General features: G+C 38.9%; 1 protein-coding gene across 1 annotated transcript in view; it reads right to left on the reverse strand.

The window, feature by feature from the left end:
- Window positions 1-1719: 1719 nt before the first annotated feature.
- LOC308341555 (ceruloplasmin-like) overlaps window positions 1720-27633 on the reverse strand; it is a gene marked incomplete at both ends in the record, with an annotated part of 34015 nt that continues 8101 nt past the window's right edge. Inside the window, 14 exons of the mRNA XM_080801621.1 lie at window positions 1720-1878; window positions 6276-6415; window positions 9915-10116; window positions 11058-11164; window positions 13193-13321; window positions 15223-15362; window positions 16139-16346; window positions 18566-18778; window positions 19419-19569; window positions 21216-21427; window positions 21702-21839; window positions 22205-22335; window positions 24256-24421; window positions 26762-27004. Coding sequence (XP_080657747.1) covers window positions 1720-1878; window positions 6276-6415; window positions 9915-10116; window positions 11058-11164; window positions 13193-13321; window positions 15223-15362; window positions 16139-16346; window positions 18566-18778; window positions 19419-19569; window positions 21216-21427; window positions 21702-21839; window positions 22205-22335; window positions 24256-24421; window positions 26762-27004 — 2339 coding nt within the window. The remainder of the gene's footprint in view (window positions 1879-6275; window positions 6416-9914; window positions 10117-11057; window positions 11165-13192; window positions 13322-15222; window positions 15363-16138; window positions 16347-18565; window positions 18779-19418; window positions 19570-21215; window positions 21428-21701; window positions 21840-22204; window positions 22336-24255; window positions 24422-26761; window positions 27005-27633) is intronic.

The following is a 27633-nucleotide window of genomic DNA, read 5'->3' on the forward strand; positions in this document are numbered from 1 at the left end:
GGCAACAGTCATGAGGGAAATGCCAAGGACATTAAAGACACTGGCCCTTGCACCATCAAGTTACTGGAGCAACCCTAGCAGCCTCCCAGCTTACTTAAAAGTTTATGACAAACACCATTGGTAATCCTCTTAGCTGGCTTTGGTTTCAGCTAGCTTAGCTGGGTTTCCTGTTACTTGTAGCAGACACATCCCAAATGTTAATATTGCCAGACACAAAGACAGAGCATGAGGCCTTATTCTTGGTTCTGGAAAACTGTCACTTATATATTCTGTAACCTGCAGTCTAATAATAATACATGAATTTGCATTTTAAATATTCAAATTTTCAACCATGCTATGAGAATTTCTTTTCTTTCTTTTTTCTTTCTTTCTTCTTCTTTTTTTTTTTTTTTTGACACTTACTGATGACGTAGTTTCATCTTGGATTGTGTATTTTCTTTCTGAGCTAGACTTCAGATTGTATCTGCTGTCTTTGTTCCTCTTGCCCACTCCCTTCACTATGTGTTGAAAGCCTTGTTACACCACTACAGATTCTACCCCCATGGCACAGTTGACAGAAAGAGGAAGCTCACACACAAAACTGACCAAAAAAAAAAATGTATTTCAAGCTTGTTTTCCTGGTAGATTGCCATGAGTCTTCAGCCAGGCCCTGGATTCCTTCATCCCTTCTTCAGTAGCTTTAGCTCTGCTCATGGACTTGTCAACACTCATATCAGAAAGATATTTATGCTGTGGAAAAGAAAGTTTCATGATTTTCTAAGAAGTAACTGAGTCAAAATATTAAATCATTGTATCAAGAGACCAAAGGGTAATGATTTCATGGAAAGCCGAAGTAACTAAGGAACTGATGAAAATCTCAGAAAGAAAGATACTATTTTCATCCTAGAGTTGTTAGTAGGAAAATGTGTTAGAGAGAGAGGAGAAGGGAATAAGAAGAAATAAAGTGTCACTTGAATATGAAAAAATATGTAATCATTATTTAGTTTCTTTCGAGAGTTGTGGAAACACTTTATAATTCTATCAGAGTATATGTAACGTACCTACCTCACCACATTGTTATTGATATTATCTTTGAAAAAAGAAATCTTTGCCAAATCAATAGCTTCCTTACTCAACAACTGTATCTGACTGTTGTTTAAATACAATGTTTAAGTGATTTCATTATTAGCAAGGTTAGGTATCTTTATAGGCTCAATAGCCATTTGTGTTTCATCTTCTATAAATTGTTCAAATCCTTATGTGTATGTTATATGAGTCTGGAAATAATGCATATAACTCTAGAGTATCTTTTATCAGATTAGAAACAGTTATCTAAGTTTGAGAAAGAAGATAAGACCAGAGTTTCTTGGTCATCTCAAAACAGTAATCTTTGAGGTTTTTTGAGATTTATTTATATCTTTTAGAGAGAGAGAGAGAATGAGAGAGAGAGTGGTGGGGGGGAGAGACAAAGGGAGAGGGAGAGAGAGAATCTCAAGCAGACTCCCAGCTGAGTGTAGAGCCTGATGTAGGGCTCCATCTCATGATCCTGAGATCATGACCTGAGCTGAAATCAAGAGTTGGATGCTTAACCAACTGAGCCACCTAGGAATCCCTCAAAACAATAATCTTTAAATGAATGAATAGTGTGTCAGATCATGTAAATGTTCAGTGGGTCAGATATCCTTATATAAACATAGTTAATTTAAATATGATCACTTCGAATTAATCTGGCTTACCTTTTCATTCGATTACGGTGTAAGTGCTTTCCATTCCAGCCTCAATGTGAACACTAACATGGCAATGAAATAACCAGGTCCCAACATCTCTTGCATACATTTTTACAGTCTGATATACTCCAGGTGGAAGGTCATAAACGTCAGAGCGATACAGTCCCGTATCCTCAATAAGGAGACAAAACACCATTAAATAACATAAAAGGTATTAGTCATTTATATATCTTATAAATTCTAAAATACTTTGTTAGACAACAATTAGAAAACATTAGGTGCCATTGCACTTCTCTATGGAGTACAAGTGAGGGTTTCAAGGAGGAGCAAGTCTGAGAACATTTCAGGGCTAGGCCACAGAGAAACATCTCACTCTAAAGGGATCTTGTGTCATTCTTGGTGTTAGATACCTTGTTAGCGCCTCCTGCAGAAGAAAGCTCTAGATTTCAGACAACATCCGGTCTTACAAATCCCAAAAATTTTAACTGAAGTATTTCTAACTAAGGATGTTGGTGATGTGAGACGACCATTTCTTGAGGTGTAGCTAATCAGGAAAACTCATGGTTACAGGAAGGAGAGGAGCTCATCTGCCTTCCGGGGTCAGAACTGAAGACTGAGGGCCTTAGGGGTTATTTGTTCTCCTAAGCAGAGAACCAGATGTTGAGAAGACTACCTCCTCTGCAGGCTACTTTGATTTTGAAAAATGAAGCCCCAGGGCCCGGCCTGGCTGGATCAGGATGGATTTGGAAGAGCATAGGAAGGAGATGAATTGCTCTGAATAATGCAATGGGAGGTATTTGGAGGATGGGGGCATGTTGAAGAGTGTAGCTCAAGATGGGGTCTGGAATAATTTGAGGAGAGGACAGATGTCAAGCAAATCTGGAGAGGAAGAGTGTGAGGATAGAAGTACTGAGTGTAAGAGGAAAAGGTGGAGAGCCAGTGTTTCACAGTAATGCGTGGTAGAGGGATAACTGAAGACAGGGATGTTTAAGTCAAATGGTAAATAATTTCACTGTGTAGTATTGGGGGAAAAAAGTCTTCATCTACCTCCAAAATTTCACTAAGGGTCTATGACCCACGATGGCCTTGTTTTTGTGGTTGTTAAGGGGAGTCAGAGGAAATGGGGGTGTGTTCCATTCTGGAGATGCACAGAGATGAGAAAACGCCAGCGATGTGAGGCAAGAGGTAAGGGAGGTGAGCAGAAGCACGAAGTGAGAGTGGGAGATACTGGAAAATAGAGAGCAGAGAGACAGGGTGTTTTCTACCAGCTGTAGATTGGGGCCTGAGCTATTTTTATTTAGGAAGATTAATTTTGCATCTACAGTGACAATAAAATGGGGGGCAGGGATCCGTTTCTAAGATGTCAGAAATGTAGAGAACAATACTAAACAATTTTAACTAAGAATTGACAATGTTCCAGTCACCAGTAAATGTGCACGATGTATCTGGAGCCTGGCATCAAGGGAGACCACAGCCTTAGGGAACAGGCAACTGGCTGTTCCAAGACCAAGTGAGTAACCCCAGAGGGCTGCTTTGCTATACCCAGGAGTTCCAGAGAGTAAAGCCCAGAGGCTGCATTAATGCTAAAGTAATTAAATTTCACCTCAAGGGAGGGGAAGACTATTCGTGATCATCTGAGGGAAGTTAAGAGTGAGTGGCTAGAACTGACAGCTGCTGGTACTAGGAATAGGATTATTCTTGTTTTTAAATTCAAGTATAATTAACATATGGTGTTACATTAGTTTCAGGTACACAATATAGCGATTCAACAATTCTATACCTTTCTCAGTGCTCATCATGATCAGCATACTCTTACTCTCCCTTATTTCACTCACCCTCCCACTCACCTCCCCTCTGGTAACCACCAGTTCCTCTCTGTATTTAAGAGTCTGGTTTCCTGTTTGTCTCTCTTTTTCTTTGTTTGTTCTTTTTGTTTCTTAAATTTAATAGGATTGTTTCAAAAAGAGCAATTTTGTGAAGAGGTAGAGAGTGAGGGACTCTAGAGTGAGAGCTGGGGGTTCAAATCCTACTTCTACTCATTATTGTTTATGGGAAAGTTCTTCATCTTATTAATCCTTCATTTCATTCCCTTATAAAACAGTGATAAAATAGTGCCTATCTCTGGGAAGGCTCAGTGAGAAATCCATGCAAAGAACTAAGCATAGCATTTGGCACATAAGAAGTACTTAATCAAGGTTAGCTTTAATTAACATTATAGAAATGTCACCACAAATTTCACTTTATTTGATGCCTTATATTATAATCGTTTATTTAGAGCTAACTCTTGATTTTCTCTCCACTCAACGCTTGGCATGGTTCTAGGAATGTCAGAAGCACTTGCCAAACTGAACTGATCTGAACTAAACATTAAACGTACTTAAAACTATACCCGGAGTTTAAATCTCTCTCTTTTGTTGTAATCTTTAAAATCTAATGTAAACACTTATGAATAACAACCCTTGTATCAAGGCTTTTCCTTCAAAAACACAAGGAATGTAGATGCCAATAGGAGAAGGTCATGATTGTTGGCCCTGGGTGGAGGGTAAAGGAGATCATTATATTATTCTGTCTACTTTGTCATGTAAAATTCCCTAGAATAATAAAAATAGTTTTTAAGCCAAAACAAATAAGTTTAAGAGGAATAAATGTGTTCATTAAAGGACAGAAAAGAAAGCAGCACACTGATAAAGCTTGGTGCAAATCAAGTCATGCAGACTCATCGAATTTGTCTGAGGCTCTGAGCATTACAGAAGCTAATATAATACATCTAGAATCCAGGAAAGCTTTTTTTTTTTTTTCCTAAAGATTTTATTTATTTATTTGACAGAGAGAGAGAAAGAGCACAAGCAGGGGGAGAAGCAGAGGGAGAGGGAGAAGCAGGCTCCCCACTGAGCAGGGAGACTGATGCAGGACTCAGTCCCAGGACCCTGGGATCATGACCTGAGCTGAAAGCAGAGGCTTAAACATCTGAGCCACGCAGGCGCTCCTAGAATCTAGGAAAGCTTTATGTGAAACTTTTATCAATGCCAAAAGGTGAACTGTATTATGCCAAGTGGCTGAACTAAATGAGGTGTCAAATGCATGAAATATAATTGGTCCTCAATTGTACATTAATGTGTATATAAGGAATGAGGATGAAGAGATAAAGAAAATGCTCCTTAAGTAAATAAATGACATGAACCCGGACACTGAAAAGGTGAAGGATAAACCTTAAAATACTTTTAATAAATTAGAAAAATGTCCAGGAAAAGATGGTCAGTGAAACAACTTCGGTAAAGAGTATGAAGGTGCGATGGGAGAAAAGCTATTGAGACAGAGAAATAAAGAGACCAAGAATACATACAAGAGAAAAAGATGAAGATAATTATTTTAAAAGGTTACCATAAAGCCAATTGTCACCTAATTCTGCATTTTTATTTTATAACAAATGCTGAAGGATGACAGAGTTAGAAAGTTACCATTTATAACTCTCAGTGTAAAAATTGATTCCAGCAACACTCATCAATGAATCCTTTTTAAAACTACAAGGTGAAATATAGTTGGAGAATAAGATACGTTTAAAAAAATCACTTCACAGGTTGCTTATTAATTACGAGGGGAAAATGATGCTTTTAAAAATGGAGAAAAATAGTAGGCATCATCCCAATAAAGTTATCAAACAGCCCAAACAATGTCAGTACCTCTTGTCAGCATGTATCTCTTGGTGTGACACGGAAAGCACATAATATCACCTATGTACTGTTCATGTCAAGAATGTTCGACATGGCTCAGATCACGAGGAAACTATCAGACCACAGCAGAATATGGGACATTCTACAATGGTCAGCAACTTTGAAGGGTCCTGGCCTGGACCCTTCAAAAATGAAATGCCATGAAGGATCGAGAAAAAAAAAATCACTTATTTTAGGAGAGATATGACAATGACAACCAAATGCTATGTATAGCTGATTAGATCCTGAATTAAAAACAAAACAAAATCGTTAGAAAGAGCATTTTGGGGATAACTGGGACTATTTGATGGATTATATGATAGATTATATTATTGAATTAATGTTAACATGGGGGTGTGATAATGTTAGCACAACGGGGGCAGAGAGTCTTTAGTCTTAGGATGCACATGACTTTATTTAGTACTTAGAGGAGAAGAACCATGATATTTGCAATTTACTTTAAATAGGGTTCAGAAAAATGGAGAAAGAAAGAAAGTGTGGCAAAATGTATGTGTTCCAATTGTTTTTCTCTTAAGTTACTAAGGGTTTGAAAACAAAAGTTGGGCTAGAAAGGGTGAAACTCAAGATGATTATAGAAGTCTTACTTACCTATCAGGTAACACCAGATTAGAGTGAGAAGTGCCCTTCGTGCATTCATAAGCATTTCCTAGTGTCTACAGGACACAAAGAGCTAAATGTATAATTATTTACATGTACCTGGCATGTTATAGATTGTAGGTGTTGAACTTCAGTTCTGGATGGGTCATTTCCTTTCTAGTTCTGTTATCCCACCATGCTGCCCCTGTAACTGCTTCACAAGACACAGCAATAATTAAATGAAGCTGCCCAGGGCTCTTACCGTGTATTCAAAGCTGTGGCCATGAAAGTGAACCGTGTGCAGGTCAGATTCACTCCCCATGCCAATCAGATACCAATTCACTTCATCCCCAACGTGGAACGTCAGACCTTGGTTATTTCCAAACATTCTTCCGTTAATTGCTGTGGAGGGACACAATGTATTATATTCAACAAAGATTTAAAATAAGGTAGGTTTGGGGCACCTGGGTGGCTCAGTGGGTTAAAGCCTCTGCCTTCGGCTCAGGTCATGATCCCAGGGTCCTGCGATCAAGCCCCGCATCAGGCTCTCTGCTCGGCAGGGAGCCTGCTTCCTCCCTCTGCCTGCTTCTCTGCCTACTTGTGATCTCCGTCTGTCAAATAAATAAATAAAATCTTTAAAAAAAAAGAAATAAAAAAAATAAAATGAAATAATGTAGGTTTTAAAAAAAACACCTCATAGAAAGTATCATACGTGTTTTCAGAGGCCATGAGGAAGTTAAATTCCATCTAAGGAAGCTGTTAAACATGACCAAGCCATCCATTCGTTTGGATGAGTCTAATTCCAGGGAGTTTTTCTTGCCTCAGGAAATGAGGAGTTGAGCTTGCTTTAAGTAATTGGGTTGCACTAGAATATTTCACCACTATGGATACATAAATTGATGGATACTTAAATGTGTCTGTATATTTAAAGTATGTTTAAAGTGATCCTAAGAGGCTTAGAAATTGAGTGTGTTCTTCCTTGACTGCTGTAATTCAGACCTTCATGATCTGTCACTGGTATGACTAGAATGGCCTTTGAGCTGGGGTCTGGGCCTTTTTCTTTCCCTCTCTCTCTAGTTCTAATCCTCTATAGCTGTGGTTTCCAAAGAGTAATAGAAAAAAATATTAATTTAATTATAGGTATAATATATAATTTATGTATTTTATATATGCACGTAATTATATATAATCAATTATATAATTTAGTCATCATTAATATATAGTTACATATTATATATTAAGTTAGTATATAATATAATAAATATAATTTATATATAATATATAAGTTAATATTAATATATAATTAAATATATAATATTTAAAATTATTATAATATAATACAATCATATATAATATTGTATTAACATATGATATAACAGTAATATAACATGTAATTATATTAGTATGTAACATATTACTATTAATATGTGTAATATATTAATATGTAATAATTAATATAATTAAAATATATAATATATCAATACTGTATTTTAATATTAATGCATAAATATATACTAAATTATACAACATATAATAATATATTAATTATATTTATATGATATTGATAATTTATATCAATATATAAATATATATTTAAATTAAATTAAATTTAAATATATAGATTATATAAATTTATATAAAAACTATATAAATTATATGTAATTATATATAAACCATATAAATTATATATTATTTATATAAATTATGTAATTAATATATGTAATTGTATATAAATAATTTATTTTAATAAGTATTAAATATTAATATTTGAGATTTAATAATTAAATATTAAGCTAAATATAAATAAAATATTTTGTATAATAATCATTAATGTAATTATATTGTTATATGTAGTAATATATATATATAATTATATATCTCTCTCTCCTTTTTACTTTTCTATTTCGTATTCTTCTGTTGAAATGCCAAAAATGCTTTAATACAGTGGTACAAATATCTAATTCATAACCATATATCTATGGAGGTTGGGTTCTAACACTTTTAGCTGATGGGGGGATATACTAGAAATAGAAAAAACTAGGAGACTCTGCTTTAGACCGTGCTTCTCAGACTTCAATGTGCATGTGTCCCAAGAATCTTGTTCCAATGCAGATTATGATTTACTAGATCTGTTTCGTCTGAAATTCTGCATTTCTAACAAGCTCCCAAGAGATGCTGATGCGGCTCAGACTAGGCCTGGAGCATGAAGGCCTGGCTGACTGCCAGAGCGGTTCCTAGAGTATGCACCTCTACTTACTGTTCCCTCGTCTGGTGCCTTTGGTGCCTTCCGCACAGCGGTCTTTAACTGGATTTTGTTCTGCAGGGGACATTTGGCAGTGCCTGGAGATATTCTGAGTTGTACAACTTGGGGGAAGTTGTTACTGGCTTCCCAGGGCCAGAAGGTAAGCAGGCTGCTGAACATCTTATGATGCACAAGGACAACCCCCTCCCAATAGTTACCAGACCGAAAATATGAATAGTGGCAAGCTTGAGAAACCCCAGTTTAGATCGTGTCTAAATTCTTAAGAGGGTATTAAAGGTCTTGCACAATTCTGTGGGCTTTTCTTTCTTTCTTAGGTCACATTCTTCTATCTACTTGGAATGTCATTCCCCTCCCTCTTTACTAGACAGACTCCCATGCATCTTTATATATTCAACTACAGTCCTCTCCCCTTCAGGAAGACTGTCTTGGAAATAAGAATTTAAAACACAGCACTGTGTTGATATTTCTGTTACAGCACCCCCCCCCCAACCCTTCCAGGTCAGCAGAAATGGGCCAGCCCTGTGCTGTGAACAACTTGAGAGAGGATGCCTCATCTTACTGGCCTTCGTATCTCCTCAGCACCAGTGTGGTGCTCCGTGCCCTCCACGAGGCATATTAAAAGATGATGGTAGCAAAGATGCAGTCCTTGAATTAATTTCAAATTTACTGTATGTATCTTGGGGGAAGAAAATGAAGAAGTTGAAAAGATCACATTTGGGTTTGCCTTACTTAAGGATCCCTTACCTAGTTGCATCCCGGAGCTTCCTCCCATGAAAGGACTGGGACCAGAAGTCTGACTGAATGTGACTGTGATCAAGTGAGATTGTTTATGTGCTTGTTCTTTGAATAACTAGCTCATTACTATGATTCTAGATGGATGGGCAGGGGGACATAACAGGACGCTTGTGAATAGACATTCACAGGCTACCGACAAAAGAATTTTGGTTGATGAGCATGGGGTTTTTTAACGTTCTCCCTGGTGGGAAATTGGATGAGACCATGTGCTCACCAATTTGCCACAAGCCCCACCTCTCCCTGTGTCTGTCCAGGTAAGACACTTAGAAAAGTGTGTAGGAAATCCCTCCAGGAATGATAGCTGGTATTCTCGGTTTTACATCACCCGTGTGGTTCCAGAAGCATTGGAATTTGCCTTGCAGCTAAGTCTACAGCCCTTAGGCCAGATCCAGCCCTCCTACTTCCTGTTTCTCTCTGGTCCCTGAGTGCAGGATGGTTTTTTTAAATTTCTAAGTGGTTAAAAAAACCCAAAAAACCCAAAAAAGAATGTTTCCCAACATGTGAAAATTTTATGAAAAACAAACTTCGGTGTCCATAAATGAAGTTTTATATTGGCTCACAGCCACTTCCATTTCTTTATATCTTATCTGTGGGTGCCCTTGTGCCCCATGGCAGAGTAAAATATAGCCTACGGTAGAGACTGTGTGGTTTACAAGTCTACCCTCTTTACTCTCTGGCCCTTTAGGGAAAAAGTTTGCCAGCCCAGGCCGTGTGATCTACTCCACAGTCCTATGTGACTGCCTTCTCTCAACTGCCAAGTCTGGTACGTGTGAACCCTCCCCTCTTCCCTTTGTATGAAACACCATACAGGCTCCAGCTGTTGAGGCAGCTAGTGGACATTACCGTGCATTTGGTTGCTGAGGTCAAACTGTTCATCATTCCTGTCTATGTTGTTTGGATCTGAAGAATAGGTGTTGACATTTTCTTCAAAGTACCAGGATTTGTTCTCATCAAAAATCATAAAGTGGAGCACACGGTGAACTATGCTGGCTTTGGTGTTTTTGCGACACACGATCAAAGGGCCTACCAGTCCGCTGTTAAGATCCTGAAGAGGCAAAGCAAGATTATCAACTGTGCCCAAAACTAAAAATGTCCCCCAACCAGCGAAATGAGTAGAATAAAGGTTGAGTTCTAACGAGGTCAGATCGTGAGTTTGTAGTCATTGGGATTCTAAGTCTGCGACTAAGAAAATGTTTGACATGTTAAATCCTTGACTGAGGAAAAACGGTCATCTCACTCATTCGAGCTGAAGTCTGACGAGAACAACTAACTCCTGAGAGGGATTTTAGTCACATTCCTCAGTGGATTTAGCTCTATTTTTGAAATTCTAGTAATAAAAAACAAAAACCCAGAGCTTTGTTTTTAATTAGAATTTCTTGGCATTGGAGTTGGCGGGCAGCAAAGTCTAAAGGTCTCGGATCCTTGGCCATGCGACGCCTCTGCCCCCAGAGCCGCTTCCGGCTAGGAGCCTTGGTTTGTTTATACTCATTTTGGTTTGGGGTTGAGTGTTTGTGTAGATTCTTGTTCTAGGCAGAGAGCAGGCCAAAATAACTAAAAGTTTGGAGACGAGACTTGTTGTTGTTGTTGTTAAGTGAAAATAAATTGAATGTCAGCCTTGATGGTTTTAAAAAGCTGTATACATTTGCATATGTTTATTTCTCATTCATCAGAGACTTTTAACTCCATATTTTGTTTTCTGTAATCCAAATCCAACAAAGCAAAGAAGAGGATATTATTATATTTTCCAATTCACAGTGACATTTTAGAAAATACCATGAATCGAAGTAATCATAACGCAATGATCTTGCTCTTGGAAAAAGCAAACATCTGTTGAATTAAAAGCTGAGCAGGATTCAGGTCACTCAACTGAAAGATTACATAGAACTAAGATTTTTTTTTTTTTAAACACAAATCAATTCCTTCTTTCTTTCATTATAATTTCCAAGAGGAGATAGGAAAAAAAGGATGACTTGATTTAACGTTTACCTTAACCACATCCCCGGTCGAGTAGTAAAACCAAGGTATGCACTCAAAGTCCTTTGAGGCAGGACCAGCTCTTTCCGGAATCTGCCAAATGTATGTTTGGATCTCTCCTAAAATAGACAAATACAGTGTATGTATACAGAATCTTTTAAAGCCCATGTTTTTAGGGAGATGACAAGCAAACCCTGAAGCTCTACGCATATTAGGTGACAGAGTCCTAGTTTCCACTTCTGGCTCTACCCCTCCTAGCTCTGTGGTCTCCATCAACGTGTTTACAGTTTCTGAGCCTCTGTTTCCTCCTGCACATAAAATGGGAATTTAGGGATTAGACAAGATGGTCCAAATAAGGCATTCCTCGGATCACAGGGTGAAGCTGACATAACTCTTACTGCTGCCTCTCACCTTCTCTGGGTTACTGAATCAAAACCTTACAGTGATTTTTGCCATTGAAAAATGTCAGTCATTACATATTGAACTCATGTGTTCAACAAATGTTTATTGTGGTGAAGATAATGCAGGCTTTGCAACACGACAGACTTGTCTTGAATTCCAGCTCTGAACCTTCTAGTCTATAGATTGCATGGGCCTCTTCCCTGTTCCCAGAGCGTTTGCATTAGTCCTATGGAATCTAAATCCTATACTCTTGCCTATTTCAGAGAAGTTTTTTTGGACACCTCTTTTCACTCCCGTGCCTTGCTATATAATCTTGCGTCTCCCACTTCCAGAGGCTTAAATTAATTTTCTTAGCATCTCCGCTAACTGATCCTATCCCCAACTTCCCTGCTTCCGAGTCTTTAACAACTTAGCACCAGCCCTCTCCTTCCTGCGCACCACACAGGGCCTGAGCACAGCAGGAACCCAGAAGTGTTTGTGGAATGTATGCAATGGAATCCTTCTCTGACTAATGAGAACAGAGTGCTGACTTGCAAACTCTCTTGGTAGGAGATTCATGTTGGCACCACCATGGGACTATCTTTTTTTTTTTTTTTTTTGAAATCCAAAAGGGAATATTTCACCTGCCATCAAAATGTCTCTTTCATCCCTCTGCCCCACGCATCTTTCCTTTCTGAATTTGGCTCTTTCCTTGATACCCTTAATTCCCAGAACTACTTGTTTTGGTAGTCAACTACGGTAGACATTCAGGTTCCCCTTTAAGAATGAGGAATCATTGCTCCACAGTCTGTCCATCAGCTTCTGAGATAGCCTTGGTAGAAGAGAGCCACCTCCCCAAGGCTTACATCCAAGGACAGATGCAGGGGCAGAAAGGCCCAGCTTTCTCACCCCTACTCAGGGCAACCGAGGATGATCCTCTCTTCAGAACTTCTAGGGATGGCTGTGATTTCTACTGAGGCAGCATCTCTACGTAAGCTCTTCCTCTGCCTGATTCTGTGTCTTTGTCTTTCTCTCCATAGCCTTTGATCCCAAGAGCACTATCTGCCCATACATTTTCATTTCAGGGTCTGCTCCCTCGGCATATATTAAAAAGCATTTGTTTTGGGGGCACCTGGGTGGTTCAGTCAGTTAAGCATCTGCCTTCAGCTCAAGTCATGATCCCAGTGTCCTGGGATCAAGCCCCACATGGGGTTCCCTGCTTGGTGGGGAGACTGCTTCTCCCTCAGCCTCTGCCTGCTGCTTCCCCTGCTTGTGCTCTCTTTCTCTCAAATAAATAAATAAAATTAAAAATCACTTATTTTTGTCTGAGGTATATGGAATGCATGCTGTATAATGGTGTTACCACAGAAATGTTAATACATGAGGTTCCTGACTTCCTCTTAGTGTCTCTCTCTCCCTACCCCCTTCTTCACACACTGCATTGTATACTCAACTCCTACTTTCACACTTGAATTGGAGAGTTGGAGTATAGTCTACTATACTGGCAGGTGAATGGGTGGGGAGATGGGAGGGAAGGTGGTTCTAGAAGAAATTGTACACACGGGGGAATTTCGCTCATGGTACCCTGCCGGAAGCAAACTCAAGACTTGCAAAAGGAACTCGCGCCCAAACTCCTTCTTTAGACCCTTCCTACTAGTCCACTGGTCTCTCCCATCTAAAATTATGCCCATACTTAAGAAAAGACGACATTAGCACGTAGTCCTGCATAAAAGCTGTGAAGCTTTTTTCTCTTCCGAAGCAGTTACCTGGCTGTGTTAGAACAACAGTGGAACTGTTTGTTTTCACTCCATGAGCATGGATCGAATATGGTCTTGAGGCTTTATTTTTAAAGACAATTCGGATTTTTTGACCAGGAGTGAGAAATATTAAAGGACCTAGGGAATACAAAAAGGAAAATGTGTGGAAATTGTTATTTGTTATAAATTATGAATCCTCTGTCCTCTTAAGTATTTATACAGCGACTTATTTTCATCCTTTTTCCTGAACACGCAGCCAAATAAAACACACTTTTAACAAGTGGATCATTGATGACTTATGAAACATAGTTTTTGCCTGGAAAATTTAAGTCTTTAGAACATTTATTTTGAGTAGCATCAGTTAATGCCTATGAAAACACACAATTTAGAAAAGAAATCTTTTATTTTCTTTCTTAACCAACCTTATCACTTAAACCTTTTATCCTTTTCCCTTTCACCTTAGTGGAGAGTTAGCAGGAGCTGGAAGGCCTTTTTACTGACCAAAGATGATTCTTTTTCCCTTAAGACTGAAGACCCCTTCATTATACTCTCTCCCCCTTCCATCCCAGGCCAAGAAGTGGAGGTAAAAACTTTATTTTAAATCTTCTTTCTATTTAGAAGCAGTTATATCAGTGTCTATAAAAATTCTGAAACAGAGACAGTTTTGAGATGAATTAAGCAGTGAGGATTTCTTCAAACTTGCACTATAATTACTGAAATCAGAGCCCTGAAGGTATCTGATGGACATGAGATGCTAGCTTGGGGACATCCACTCTTTGTCCCCATGGCCATCCCACCTTCCCAAACAGTAGAGAACTGCTTTCCCCTTTTCTGTAAGATACATATTTTTTTTAATAAATAAGAATGGAATCTAGAGGGTCATATTGTGTTATTTATCTTGATTCATTCAGCCAGAATCCCAGCAAAAACTAACATCCTGCTGTTACTAAAGATAGGAGCCCACCCAACAGCAAGTGGGAACTGGACAGCACAGACCTCCTTTTGGGGGTCGCAAACAGACAAGCTTGAGAGGCTAATGAGGAGCCAAGAAAAGTATGAGTTTCTCCAACAGCATGTAAATCCATCTTCTCAGGGTCCCACACCAGAAAATAGTTTCAATAGGGGTCCCTGGGTGGCTCAGCTGCTTAAGTATCTGATTCTTCGTTTTGGCTCAGGTCATGATCTCAGGTGGTGAGATCAAGACTTATGTTGGGCTCCTTGCCCAATGCAGAGTCTGCTTAAGATGCTCTCCATCTCCCTCCCTTCCCTGGTCCTCCCGCCCTCTCTGTGTGTGTGAGTGCACTCTCTCTAAAATACATAAATAAATAAAACCTTAAAAAGAAAAAGAAGAAAATAGTCTCCAATAAACAGAGTTATCAGGACCCAAATAAAATTTAAGCATAAATGCCATGTGATTTCTGGAAATACTATGCAAAGTACAGACATGTGATAATTTGACATATGATAATATCATGTGACTTCTGCAGACCCTGCCAGATTTAGGGAAATGTTACATATAGGTGCTTGGGTTGGCTTGTAGTTTTCCTAGCTGACTTGACAAGGGTAGAAGGAATGGCTGTAATTTTGCTCACTGTTAGAGAAATGAAACTAAATATTAACACTTGAAATGTTTAAATTAAACACTTAAATTTAAACAAAAAGGTCCCCCTCCTCACTACCATAGGGCTTCTGGGCTTCATTTTAGTATCAGTGAAATGATCTCTAAATGCTACTTCTAAGGTCTCTCTAGAGTTCTTGAATTCTGCGGGAAAGGAGTCAGGTAATCTGAAACTGACCAGGGTAACTTTCTATCGGCTCTTCAATTTCCATGAAACAACACTTGAATCAGTTTCTTTTTCCAGTAAAAGTGCCTATTGGCAAACAAATTAGAATTAACGTCATAGGCACTTTTCTGTCAAGGTGGAGGTGGACAATAACCTCAATGTGTGTTGAGAATTGTTATCTCAGAGATTGTTATCTCTGGTGGCCAGAGGCCAAGAAGAAAAACTTGGAAGACCAGTCTGATTGTATATTAATACCTAGTATGTCCAGATGTTTTTCATCTTCATTTCTCTTTGTTTGATTCTTGAATGTGATATCATCATATTGACGGTATAGGACTTTCTTGTATTTGGACCCAAGAAACGTTCCAATTCTATCCAAATATATGTTCGTTTCACTTTAAGGAAATAAAAACAAAACCAAGAAAACCACAAAGTTAGTTAATTCAATAATTAAATTCGACAAATTCTCATATGGAAAAACTCCTTATTGAAACAACACAATTGATTAATGTCTAGAGGCTTCTTTACCTCGAAAAGTAATTCTTCTTCTTAAAAAAAAAATTCTCAGTACTGGCAAGATTGCTGGATATTCATTCTGTACTTTAAAACATGTTTTCCAGAGGAAATTTTAGTTGTGATACATGGATAAATAGCAAAAGTTAAAATCAGAGACAGAAATCGAGTTTTACAAAAAGAAAAACAAGCGTCTCCAATTTGAGGTTCCCAAAAGAAGACAGATTGACAGAGACAAAGGAAGACAAAAGGAAGACAAAAGTTAAATGTAGCTCAAGTGACGTTTAGGACACCTCAGAGTGGTCAAGAGGGATGGTAGCACACTTCTAGAAGACTGGATGCAAGGAGTGAAAAGAAAGACAGCGAGAAACAAAGCCCAGAAGTAAGTGAGGCAGATATTTAGAAAGAATTGAAGTCATTTTATAATCAAAGGTAAGATACATAGATAAACATTATATTTAGAACATATCCTAACCACACAGGTGCCTCACACATATCATGCACACACACCTGTCCTAAACAAGCACACCACACACACATACCATAGAAAACTCATACACAACACACAACAGGTGCACACATGAGTGAGACTGAAAAGAAAGGGCGGAGGACTCCACAGTGAACCCCTCTCGGCTAGAGATGGAAGCTACTGCCATACTTCTGTCCTTGTAAATGCTGCAGTTGTTTCTCCCACTTCCTGCTAGGAGAATAATCCCACACAACTTCCTCCGCAGCGATATAAATGGTTTTCTCTTCCTCATACTGTGTTTCATCAGGGTTTGGCTTCGCACACTGCCTCACGTGGTACTGATGCTTCATGCCTCCTAGATAGTGCTCTGTTGTCATACAAACCACATCAAAAGTTCCTGGAGGTGAGTAAGAAAAGAATGCATAACGCTTTACGTTCAATTTCTTTTCTCTGTGAAGTCATCTAGAAGATATAAACCCCTAAATGGAATACAGTAAGATTTATTATTTTTTTCATTACTTTGGCAGGTACTTATTTCTAGGCACTTGGCAAACATCAGTGAACAAAATGGTTAAAAAAAAATCCATGCCCTTAGGGTTCATATTGCCGGGTGGGTGTTGCTGTAAACAGAGCAGGTAACATTTATGGATGTTGGAAGCTGGTAAGTGCTGTGGATTGAAGAGAAAGGCTGACTGGTCTCAGGAGGACTGAGAATCCTGGGTGGGGTGTGGCAGGGCAGGGAACAAGGACCAATATTTCATAGGATGATCAGGAAAGGCCTTGATGGGAGGGTGACACCTGGACAAAGATGAGAGGTGAGGGATGGATCCAGGGCAAGAGCAGTCCAGGCAGAGGAAACACGCAGCAAAATCCCCAAGCTGAGGGTCTGTTTGGTGTGTCTGCAGACCATTCCAGAGGCCCGTGTGTCTGGAGTGGAGTGAACAAGGGTGAGAGGAGACAAGTTTGGTGTGGGTTGCAGGGCTGGGTCCCAAGGGTTCTTGGGGACCATGGAAAGTGTGTGGCTCTGAAATGGGGAGCCATTGTGAGATTTTGAGCTGATGCGGGATAAGGACACTGGCAGCTGCGCTGAAAACAGACGGCAGTGGGCCAGTGTGGAAGGAAGGAGACCTGTTAGGACCATACAAAGTGATCCACGAGAGAAGGTGCAGCTTGGGTCAGAGTGGCCCAAGTGGAAGGCAGTCAGACTCACACTTCCAAATCCCCAAGCAAGGACCCACCACCACCACCAACAAAAACTCCAGCCTGGTTCATGCCATGAATTCCACCTGAATTCAGGTTTTCTTTCTCTGATTTTGGTAATTTTATGCCAATGCTGCTTCTGAAGGTTACCTTTATCATCCCCAACACTCTCTTCCATCTCATCTGTACCAGATACTGTTGTTGCTGTTACTTTTTGCAGAGGGTAGGATTCAGGAAGATGAACAAGAATCAAAACTTTCAGACTCAAGGATTTGGGAAGAAGTACTTGTTTAGAATGAGATGATGCCCATGGAGAACAGCTCTGGACACCTAGCACGTGTCTCCACAGGTTTACTGTGGCTGATCTCGTTAAGGAAAGAGAGGAAGAAGGAAGCAATTTTTTTCCTTAAGTCCAGGAAAACATCTCCAGGGAAAAGGAGAGGAAGAAGTGGGGCAGGCAAGGGCAGGAAATCCCTTGCCGCAGAGTGAGTGCACAGGGCAGAGAGAATGAGTGTTGGAAAAGATTTCTTTTTTTCCTCCAAGTGCTCTTAATCACAGGTTCTGTTTCTTTGAAAAGTAAAATAGAAAATTTTTAAATGTAGAAAATGTAATCGAATGAATCTGCGCTATCACCAAGAGTTCAGATACCAATCCATGGCATTTACGGAGTGGCTAGCTTAATGAGTAGCCAGCATTTGATTGGTGTCAGTAGTTTTTGACCAAGATGAATGGATTTTTATTTTATTTATTTATTTTATTTTGGTGGAGGTGGATCTGCAGGATAATGAAGGCACTTATATTGAACATCTAACGTACACCAGGCACTTTACTATGCCACATCTATCTCACCTGGTCCTTATCTATTCCTTTTCGTGGATTGTAAATTACTTCAATCCCTATTTTACAAACGAGGGTCTCAGGTTCCGAGCAGAGGGGAAGCTCCTCTGACGCCCCTAACAATATTCTGATTTTAAAAATTTACCAGCAGCAATTGACCTCACTGAAGTGAAAACATTTCCCTAGAGAGCCAGGCCCTCAAGGAGTGGAGTAGAGAGGAGGCAAAAGCGGATGGCAGGTCTAGGAAACAAACGGATGGAAGAGTAAGATGTAGAGAAGATAATAGAGTGAAAATGGGTTAAAATGCTTCAAAGCATCTTCATGGCTTTTGAGGAGTGTGGATTGATTTAGAGTCTGGAGCCCAGGAAGAGAAAACCGAGAGGGATGGAGGTGATTTTTGTGATCTGGGAAATGATATATTACTGTTCCTCTGAATTACATGGAGCAGGGGAAAGGCTTTTTAAGCACTGTTTATGTAGGTTCCTTTTTTTCTATACAAACAATATTCAGTGCATGTAAAGATACTGTTTTTCGTAATTTGGATACATTCCAGCATGAAAGAGAAGACTTACTACTTACCTACAGAATCGGGTGTCATAAAAAGTGTCTGGGAGGTGTGGGGAAACAGAGTTATGGTGTCGTCCCTTGATCCTAAGGAAGTGAAGGTATTTCCTGAAAAATATATCCCATGTAAGTCTTCTACTGATCCCACACTGAGAACGTGCCATGAAACGTTGTCTCCTAAACACATATCCAGTCCAGGCAGATTTCCATACATGTATCCATTTATGGCTACAAGACATTGGTGACAAAGAAAAGAATATTTAATTCATTGATAATTACCATCCCTTCAAACTTACCAAAGGACTAATCAGAAGGCAGCTCAATCATGTAAGAATTTCAAGATTATCTGAGTTAATCCCTTCCTTTTAGATTTGAGAAAACTAATGCCAAAGAGGTAATTACTTATCCAGTGTCATTAAGCTGATATTTGGAGCAGTTAAGATCAGAGTCCAGGTTTTTAGATTCTAGACCAGTCCTTTCTCCCTACACCTGCAGTCTTCAAAAACCCACACACGCACCCACCAACCAACCAACCAATCAACTAACTAACTCAATAAACACTCCACCCACCAAAGCCACTAATTTGGCAGTAAAAAAAATACATGATATTTCTATCTCACATTTAATAATAGCTAAAACAATATAGTACACCAACAAGGCATTGTTAAATATTTAGTAAATTGAATTTAACATAACAATCCTAGTAGATAATATTTTTGTTATGAAAGTTATCTTTAAAAGAAACATGAAATATATTAGCCAACCCTTGGGGAAAAATGTATGTCTCTCTTAATCTGTAATTCTTTAGACTTAATGAAATTAAACAAGTGCTTAATGCATTTATACTGTAAATTGCATGTTCCCTTACAGTACATCTGATTGGACATTTGGAAGTCTGGATCATTTTTATCCACATTTTCAGGCTTTGTGGTAAATGTTTCGATATTTTCATCTAAGAGATAACTTTTATTTTCATCAAATATTGTGGCAAGCAGGTAAAACTCTTTGTCTTTTCCTTTCTGTGGATGAGAATAGAAAAAGAAATAGACATGAAATAGACATGAAATACATATATACATACATATACATATATATGTATATGGACACACACACACACATACACACGCATGCACAATCTAGTCAAATAGTTGCTCTGCATACAGGATTTCCTATGCAAGGTGTTTTGTATACTTCTGGAAGATCCAGGCATGGATAAAGGCATGAATCCCAGGGAAAAGATTTATCACAGAACTAAGAAGTTAGGAGAATTATCTACAGCTGTTTTCATATAAAGCTCTTACTCTAGGGACCCCCACAGCTGAACTTCATAAAATCAAACTGTATGATCATAGCTATTTGTACTGACTTTTCATAAGATGCTTTGTAGAAAGTGAGTTAAATAAAATGTTTTCGATTCTAGAAAGCCGCATTTTTAACATTTATGAAGAAATTAAATATGTACACGTATTTAAATTTTTGAATAAATAGAAAGATTACATGTACTATGAGAATTATAAGACTATAATGTTTTCATTGTATGGATGCTTATTAGTACATCATCTCATTTTTAAAAAAATATACATTCAATTACACATGTATTTATTTGAGGAGATCTATTAGGTTTTATTACCTTATAAATTATAAATGCAAAAAAGAAATCAGATATTAGTTTACTTGTGAGTAAAGAACAAGGGAAATTCATTCCTCAAACATTTATTGAGCACCAACTACATGCCAGAGAAGGGCTGTGGTTGTTACAAAAAATTAATAAAACCTCGTGTATGGTTTCAAGGAACTTATGGTCTAGTGGGACAGAAAGGCCAATAAATATAATCTGTGTGGATACGTGCTCCAATAGAAACATACACAAGGAACTATGATAACTAGAAGAAACCACTATAGTTAGTGAATATTTTCCAAAAGGCAGGAAGGGACTTTGTCGGAGTTTTTAAAATGTCTCCCTTTTAGCAGGCAAAGCAGTGAGGAAAGGCCATTCCTGATAGAGAGAAGAGGGCAAAATCAAAGAGATGTGTATTAGTCTTTCTTACTCAGGGACTAACAAGTTAATTCTGCAGTAGAATAAGAATTGCATGCACAGGGTGGCAGGGAAGGAGGCATGAATCTGGAGGGATCGACAAGGCTCTGGTGTGCTGAGCCCGCAAACTACAGAGTATGGAGAGTGCTAGAGCTGGATTTGAAAGGAAGAGATGCGGAGCTCTACCGAAACAGGGCAAAAGTGGAAACAGGAGTCAGGAGGTTAAAGGACTTCAGAAAGAGGGGATGGTACCTCTAAAAAGGCAGTGGTATTGGGAGTCTGGTGACTAATGTTGGAGGTGAGAAAGGAGTTGTTGATCAAAGTCCTAGGCGGGGTGGTGTCATCAACAAAGAGACAGAGTGGAGGAGAGAAGGCCAAGTAGTGGTTGTCCAGAGGGAGATGAAGAGTTAAAGTAGTCAAGCGGAATTAGAGGTGCCTAGAACATGCTAGGGTAGGTGCTCATTGGGCAGAAGAAGAAGATACGGGTCTGGAGTTCAGAAAATGATAGAATTGAGAGAATCAGCACACAGAAGAAATTGAAACTGCAGATTGCCACATTGCTTTTCCTCTGTAGTTCTGTGTCAGGGAACCTCTCACCAAGGCATACCTGGACATAGGTCCATGACTCACCTGTTTGCCATCTTCTCCAAGACTTCCACTTCTGCACACGAGGAGAGGCCCTACGAGGCCACTGTTGATGTCGCTTAGCAAATTTACTGAGGAATAGTATAACCAGGTCAGGCAGTTGGGGTCCGTGGAGGTAGGACCCACATCTCTTGGAACTTCCCACGTATAGACAAATGTCATGCCAGGATTTACATGTGAGGAAGGTGGAGGAGTACCTAGTAAGAAATAAATATTTGTAAAATAGGACTGAGGACCAGGAGTCCCCAGTCTAGGCTGTGAAATCTCTGAGAGCGAGGACCGTATCTTGCTCGCCTTGTAGCATCTTGGGTGACAGCGGAAAGGGGCTGAAGGAATTCCCTCCATAATGAGGACACGGAGCTGTTATGACTTGAAAAGTGGGCTGCACCATGATTTGAGGAGGAATTTTATTCTCTAGCTGACATTATATTGCAGTGTGGCTTGCTTGGGCCTCCCTCGAGCCTTACTTACCTCCTCCAGGTGCTCTGTAGGCCCCCTCATTGCTCATGTTGTAACGTAGTCCATGAGGCTGAATGCTGAGGGGCAGGGAAGCCTTGTTATAAAAAGTGACCTTGATGATCTGTCCCACTTCTGCCTTAATAACAGGGCCTAGAAAGCAACAGAATTAGGAATTGTCCTCTGTTTTCACACACATGACTGTCAGGTGTTTTACTTGAGTAAGTTTTTTCTAGGAACAAAGTGAAGAGATAATGCCATGAACAGGAATGCATCCGACAGCAAGAGCTCTAGATGATTCACGGTCTTAGAAAGTCACTTTGGGTTACGTGAATATATTAATCTTATTGGATGTACGGGGACAAAAAATTGGGTGAATCAGAATGTATTGTTTTCATAAGGTTATCAGATGACAGCTAGAATCTCTAAAACGGCATGAGATGTGAACACTGTTTTGATTGCACAGAATATATGTCAATGGTGTTTATAACCCTGCAGAGCTATGAAGAGAATTTTACCAAGGATTCCGAGGTGCTCTTCTCTTGCCTTCGGTGTTTGGAAGGAAGCATCTGTGTATTCACGGTAAACTAACTTTTTGTAAGATCCTCCAATTCTGGTTGCGCTTTGTTCAAAATAGAGCTGGGATTCACTGTGCAGAGAAAGTAGATACACAAAGAACTTTTAAATTAACAGTGATCATGTGAAAGGAAAGCAAGAATTTACATACATCTGTTTTAAATTACTTGTAATTTATTTATAAAAACAATGCTTGTTCATTGTAGAAAATTTGAAAAATAAGGGGAAAACTGACCCCCAAAATTAAAATCTTCATAGTCCTGCTATCTGCATATAACTACTGTTAACATTTTCCATGGATTTCTTCTCAGTCTTTTATCTATGTATCTGTATATGAGTATCTATGTCTGTCTACTTGGTGGTTTATCCACACACTTTTTTCTGGAACAAAAAAAATTTTTTTTCCCCAGCCGGGTAGCTAACAAACAACAAATATCATTTCTAAAACAACTATGTGCTGAGATGTTAGAATAGTAAGATAAGAGATGTCATTCTTCTTTTTAAGTCTTATTATAATAAAATTAAATAGGTTCCCCTGAAAAAAGGTGTTCCCTAGCTGTAAGGTAGTGACTTGTCATGCTAACACATCATAGAATTTCATAGCCAGGACAATCAAGCAAACTGAAAAAAAATCTATTAATTCATACTTATTTTAGACAATATAAAATGAGAGTTGGACCTAACTCTGAATCTAAGTTTTGCTCTAAGCCCAGATATCCTTCATATAAAATTTCCATCTCACAGATTGAATAATTTATTGATGAGCTGGTAAGAAGAGAAAATATTCACTTGGTATAACATTCTCAGTTTTCACAAATTTTCTGTGAGTAAATTAGAGAAAAATAATTACCATGGGAAACACTACTTGATGGTTTTAGAACTTGATATTTTCTGACATGTAACTTTCATTCAGTAGACCAGAAGAATTAAAATTCCTGTAATCTTTGAGTTGGTAAATATAATTATAGCAGTTGGACTATCAGAAAAACTTTTTGTGTACTTTTTTTTGGTAAAGATTTTATTTATTTATTTGAGAGAGAGAACAAGAATGAAAAAGAGAGAGCATGAGAGGGGACAGGTCGGAGGGAGAAGCAGGCTTCCTGACGAGCAGGGAGCCTGATGTGGGACTCGATTCCAGGACTCCCGCCGGGATCAGGACCTGAGCAGAAGGCAGTTGCTTAACCAACTGAGCCACCCAGGCACGCCTCTTTGTGTACTTTTAAACACTGGTGCCATGGGTAATGCATTTTGGTCATAGTTTTTGGTCATTAAAATAGGAATTTGTAATATATTCTTAGGTGTTGTTGGAATAAAAATATTTATAAAACATGATTTAAGGGGCGCCTGGGTGGCTCAGTGGGTTAAAGCCTCTGCCTTCGGCTCAGGTCATGATCCCAGGGTCCTGGGATCGAGCCCCGCATCACTCTCTCTGCTCCGTGGAGAGCCTGCTTTCTCCTTTCTCTCTGCCTGCCTCTCTGCCTACTTGTGATCTCTGTCTGTCAAATAAATAAATAAAATCTTTAAAAAAAAAACAAAGAAAACAAAAAATGATTTAAGAATGTCATAGGAAATTAAAAAGTAATAAAAACCGTCTTGGACAATTATTTAATTTTGCCTTCAGATCTTAGTGGGAAGGTATAAATTATACTTGAAGAATGTTTCTGAATTTTTGTAAAATTGTGTTATTGATAACATATCCACTGTGTCTCATCATTATATATAGTAAACCTATTTTGAAATTTAGTGCTAGGAAAAAACATGAGCAGTATGTTTTATTTTGCACTGGCTGCCAAGGCATTTAGAGAAAAATTTTGTGAGGTAGTGATCCTTTGATTCAATATTTTCTAATTATTGATATAATTATTTTTCTACTTTTGTTTTATTGGTATCTTTTTATGATAAGATGCCTAAATCCTTTTTAAGAGTAGCTCATTATGAAAAAGTTCGATTATCTTTATTTAACCATGAATACTTTTAATCACCAAATTATTACCTTCCAGATGCTGTTAAATTTTTTTTAGTGAAGGAATCTATACCAGAGGGAGCATAGTTCCAAACAATTTTTTCAGCAGCAATGTAGTAATGTATAACACCTGTCGCAGGAACGTCTGTTGAAGGTTTTTGGCAATTCCTTACATTGAAAAAGGCCTGCATACTAACTGAAAAACAGTAAACCCAAGCAGAGAACGTTACTACAACATTTTTCTTATTCCATATGTATTTTATGTTTTAGCCAACAGTATTGCAACTTCTCCTTTTCGGAGAAATTTGAGACATTTTACTTACGGAATCTGTGTGAAAACCTAAAATCTATGAGACAAGTACAAAAAGCAGGATGCAAAGATGAATGTTAGAGGAACATATATTACCGGAGAAGAATCACCACCGTTGGACTGGTCCCTAGAGGAAGATGGTGTCTCTACCGAGAAGAATTTGAGAGTTTATTTGGCCAAAAACATCTTTCCTCAGGTGAATGAAATTACTACCGTGAGTCACTAATGAATTAGCTGAGTTATTATATTAACTAGAAGGCAGGCAGGAAGAAAATTAAGGCAGGTGCCTTTCCATGAGGACACTAGTCCTGTGCTTTGATTTCGGAGTACTGTTGGTGGGAGTGTGAATTAGGACAGACATTTTGGAAGGCAATCTGGCAGCATTTGTTAAAACATAAAAAGATGCAAATAAAAGATGTTAACTATAACATTGTTAATAAGCAAAAAACATGGAAGCAATTTAAATACCTATCAGCAGGCAAATGGATAAACAACTTAGGATATATATTCCCAATGTGGAAAACTATACAACAGTGTAAAAGAGTAAGTTAGATGCATGGGGAATGTCAGGGAAAAGATTCCAAAACATGGATGAGTGAAGAAAGCAACAACAGAAAATTACATGCGGTGTGATCTACTTATGTCAAACAAAACACAAAATATAGCAATGTGTTTTTGTTTCTACATTTTCATATATATTGTGTGAGAATCCATAGTATTCACACCCAGTGTTTACTCTCTGGGGAGGAATGAAGAGGGCAGTGGTGGGAGGGTTGGACTAATGGCGTGTTCTTAAACCAGCTCTCTAAACACAAGAAACACAATATTTGATTTATTTTGTTAATTTTTGTGGTTTAAACACTGCCACTCTGATCAATTCGAGGTTACCAAGAGTTTACCAGCTAGCTGACTTAATTCTCCACCCTCTTGAGCTGGTATGAGCTGGTATGAGCTGGCTCCCATACGTCACATTAGATTTTCACTTTTTCTGCCTACTGCCTCCACCCAATCCTTCCCCCAACCTCATTCCTTCCTCTCTCCATCCTTCCTTTCTTCCCAGCCAAAGTCTATTCATGTATTCTTGTAATTACTAAAAAAAATCAAATAAAAATTTTAATAAATTTTAAATTAAAAAATTTTAAATACAAATTTTAAAAAGAGTGGAAGTAAATTTTGAAAACCACACCCCGCTCTAGGACACGGGACACAGGAGAAAGCTATGGAGTCAATCAAATCAGCCGAGGAACCTCAGAAGCTTCTCAGTTATGCCTAGGGCTGACTCTATTCTTTCCACAGAGCTGAGGGCCAGATCAGGCTTGAAGGCACCATCTGCAAAGTCAGTAAATAGGGAGAGTGGGACTGAGTGTACACTGTCACCTGAAAATGATATTCCTTTCTAAGTGAGAAACTTTTTACCATTAAATTCAGTCCTTGAGTTGCAGTAGCTGCGAGTGGTTCTCCTTTTTCCCCAGAGCCCTTGAGGGCCCCAGCACAAAGGAAATCCTGATAAATACTTGCTGTGTAGTTATTTCAGTGACTAGGGGAAGCATGATTCTAACCAAAGTATGGGACGTGGAAGACAGGTTTGATCACAGAAGTAAACCCCAGTTTTGTACAAAATAAGAAAAGTTACATTCTTCAGTTCTAATAATCATGTTTTTTGATTGAAAGGTAAGAGAAAACATTTGCATGGTTGTAGGTAGAGTTTGGTCATATTTAAGTATAGAAAAGATTAATGACTTCATAACCGGCCACCGTATGATTCATTGGAGGGTGTGATTAAAGAGGGAAATAAATGGAAATACAGAGGTTTCCTGAGTTCTGGGTTAGTAACATTTAGTCCCACAACATTCCTGGCAATTCTTCTTATAAGGTTTTGGACAAGTGTTTTAACCTCTTAAAACTTGTTTCCTCAACTAAAAAACAAACAGTAATAGTCCTTACTCTGCCATTCAGGCTTTTTATAAGTTTCGCTGGCTAATAAATATAAAAGTTTTTTGTACAAACAAAACAAAACACCCCTATATACCTAGAAATGTTCATTATTGTGGAGTTAATTGTCAGAGACCTGGGTTCCAGTTCTGATCTTGTCACTACCTTCCCAAAAGGCAATCCCATCACCTCCCTAGAAATCAGTTTCTCCATTTGGAAGAGAAGGCATCTGTGAGGGGCTGCAACCTTGAACATTCTCTGACCCTGTATTATATAAAGGTCACAAATCCCTACCGTGTATCTGACATCCCAGCTGCCACTCTCCAGGGCCCTTGGCCACCATGAAGGCATCTTCCAGCGAGGCAGGGAAGACCGTAATGGTGTCCCTTCTGTGATTACGAGATATCAGAGTCTGTCCGTGCAGGTAGATGGGGTGTATGTCCGATGCACCACCCATGCCCACAAAATACCACTTGACCTTGTCCTCAGCACACATGGTGAGATTGGGCAGATTTCCATACATGTATCCGTTTATTGCTGAAAACAAATGTATGTTTTATTTTATTTATTTATCTTTTAAGTAAACCCTACCCCCAACACAGGGGTTGAACCCATGACCCCGACAGCAAGAGTTGCATGCCATGCTGACTGAGCCAAGAAAACAAACATGCACTGATCTCTCACACGTGGTAGATGAGGACCATAGGCTATACATTCTGTGCATTTCCTCACTACGCAAACCTCAGTGTCCGCTTTATTCTCAAGCAGATTTTCTAATGTGGGATTTGGTTGGTGTTTCACACACAAAAAGGCCATAAATATTGTATATAATTAGAAGCGTCAGGAGCACAAAGAATTACAGGTAAGAGAAGGAAAGGTGAGCTGAAGAGCAGGGGTCAGTGAAGAGGGGAAAAGAATAAAAAGAAGCTCAGTCCCGGAAAGAAGAAAACAAGAATGATTGTCTCTCTCCCGAAAAATTTCATGTAGAAACACATTCTTTGGGGCGCCTGGGTGGCTCAGTGGGTTAAAGCCTCTGCCTTCGGCTCCAGTCATGATCTCAGGGTCCTGGGATCGAGCCCCACATCGGGCTCTCTGCTCAGCAGGAAGCCTGCTTCCCCCCCTTCCCTCTCTGCCTGCCTCTCTGCCTACTTGTGATCTCTCTAGAG

The sequence above is a fragment of the Martes martes genome (genome assembly GCF_963455335.1).
Source record: "Martes martes genome assembly, chromosome: 1".
NCBI classification, from domain to species: Eukaryota; Metazoa; Chordata; class Mammalia; order Carnivora; family Mustelidae; genus Martes; species Martes martes.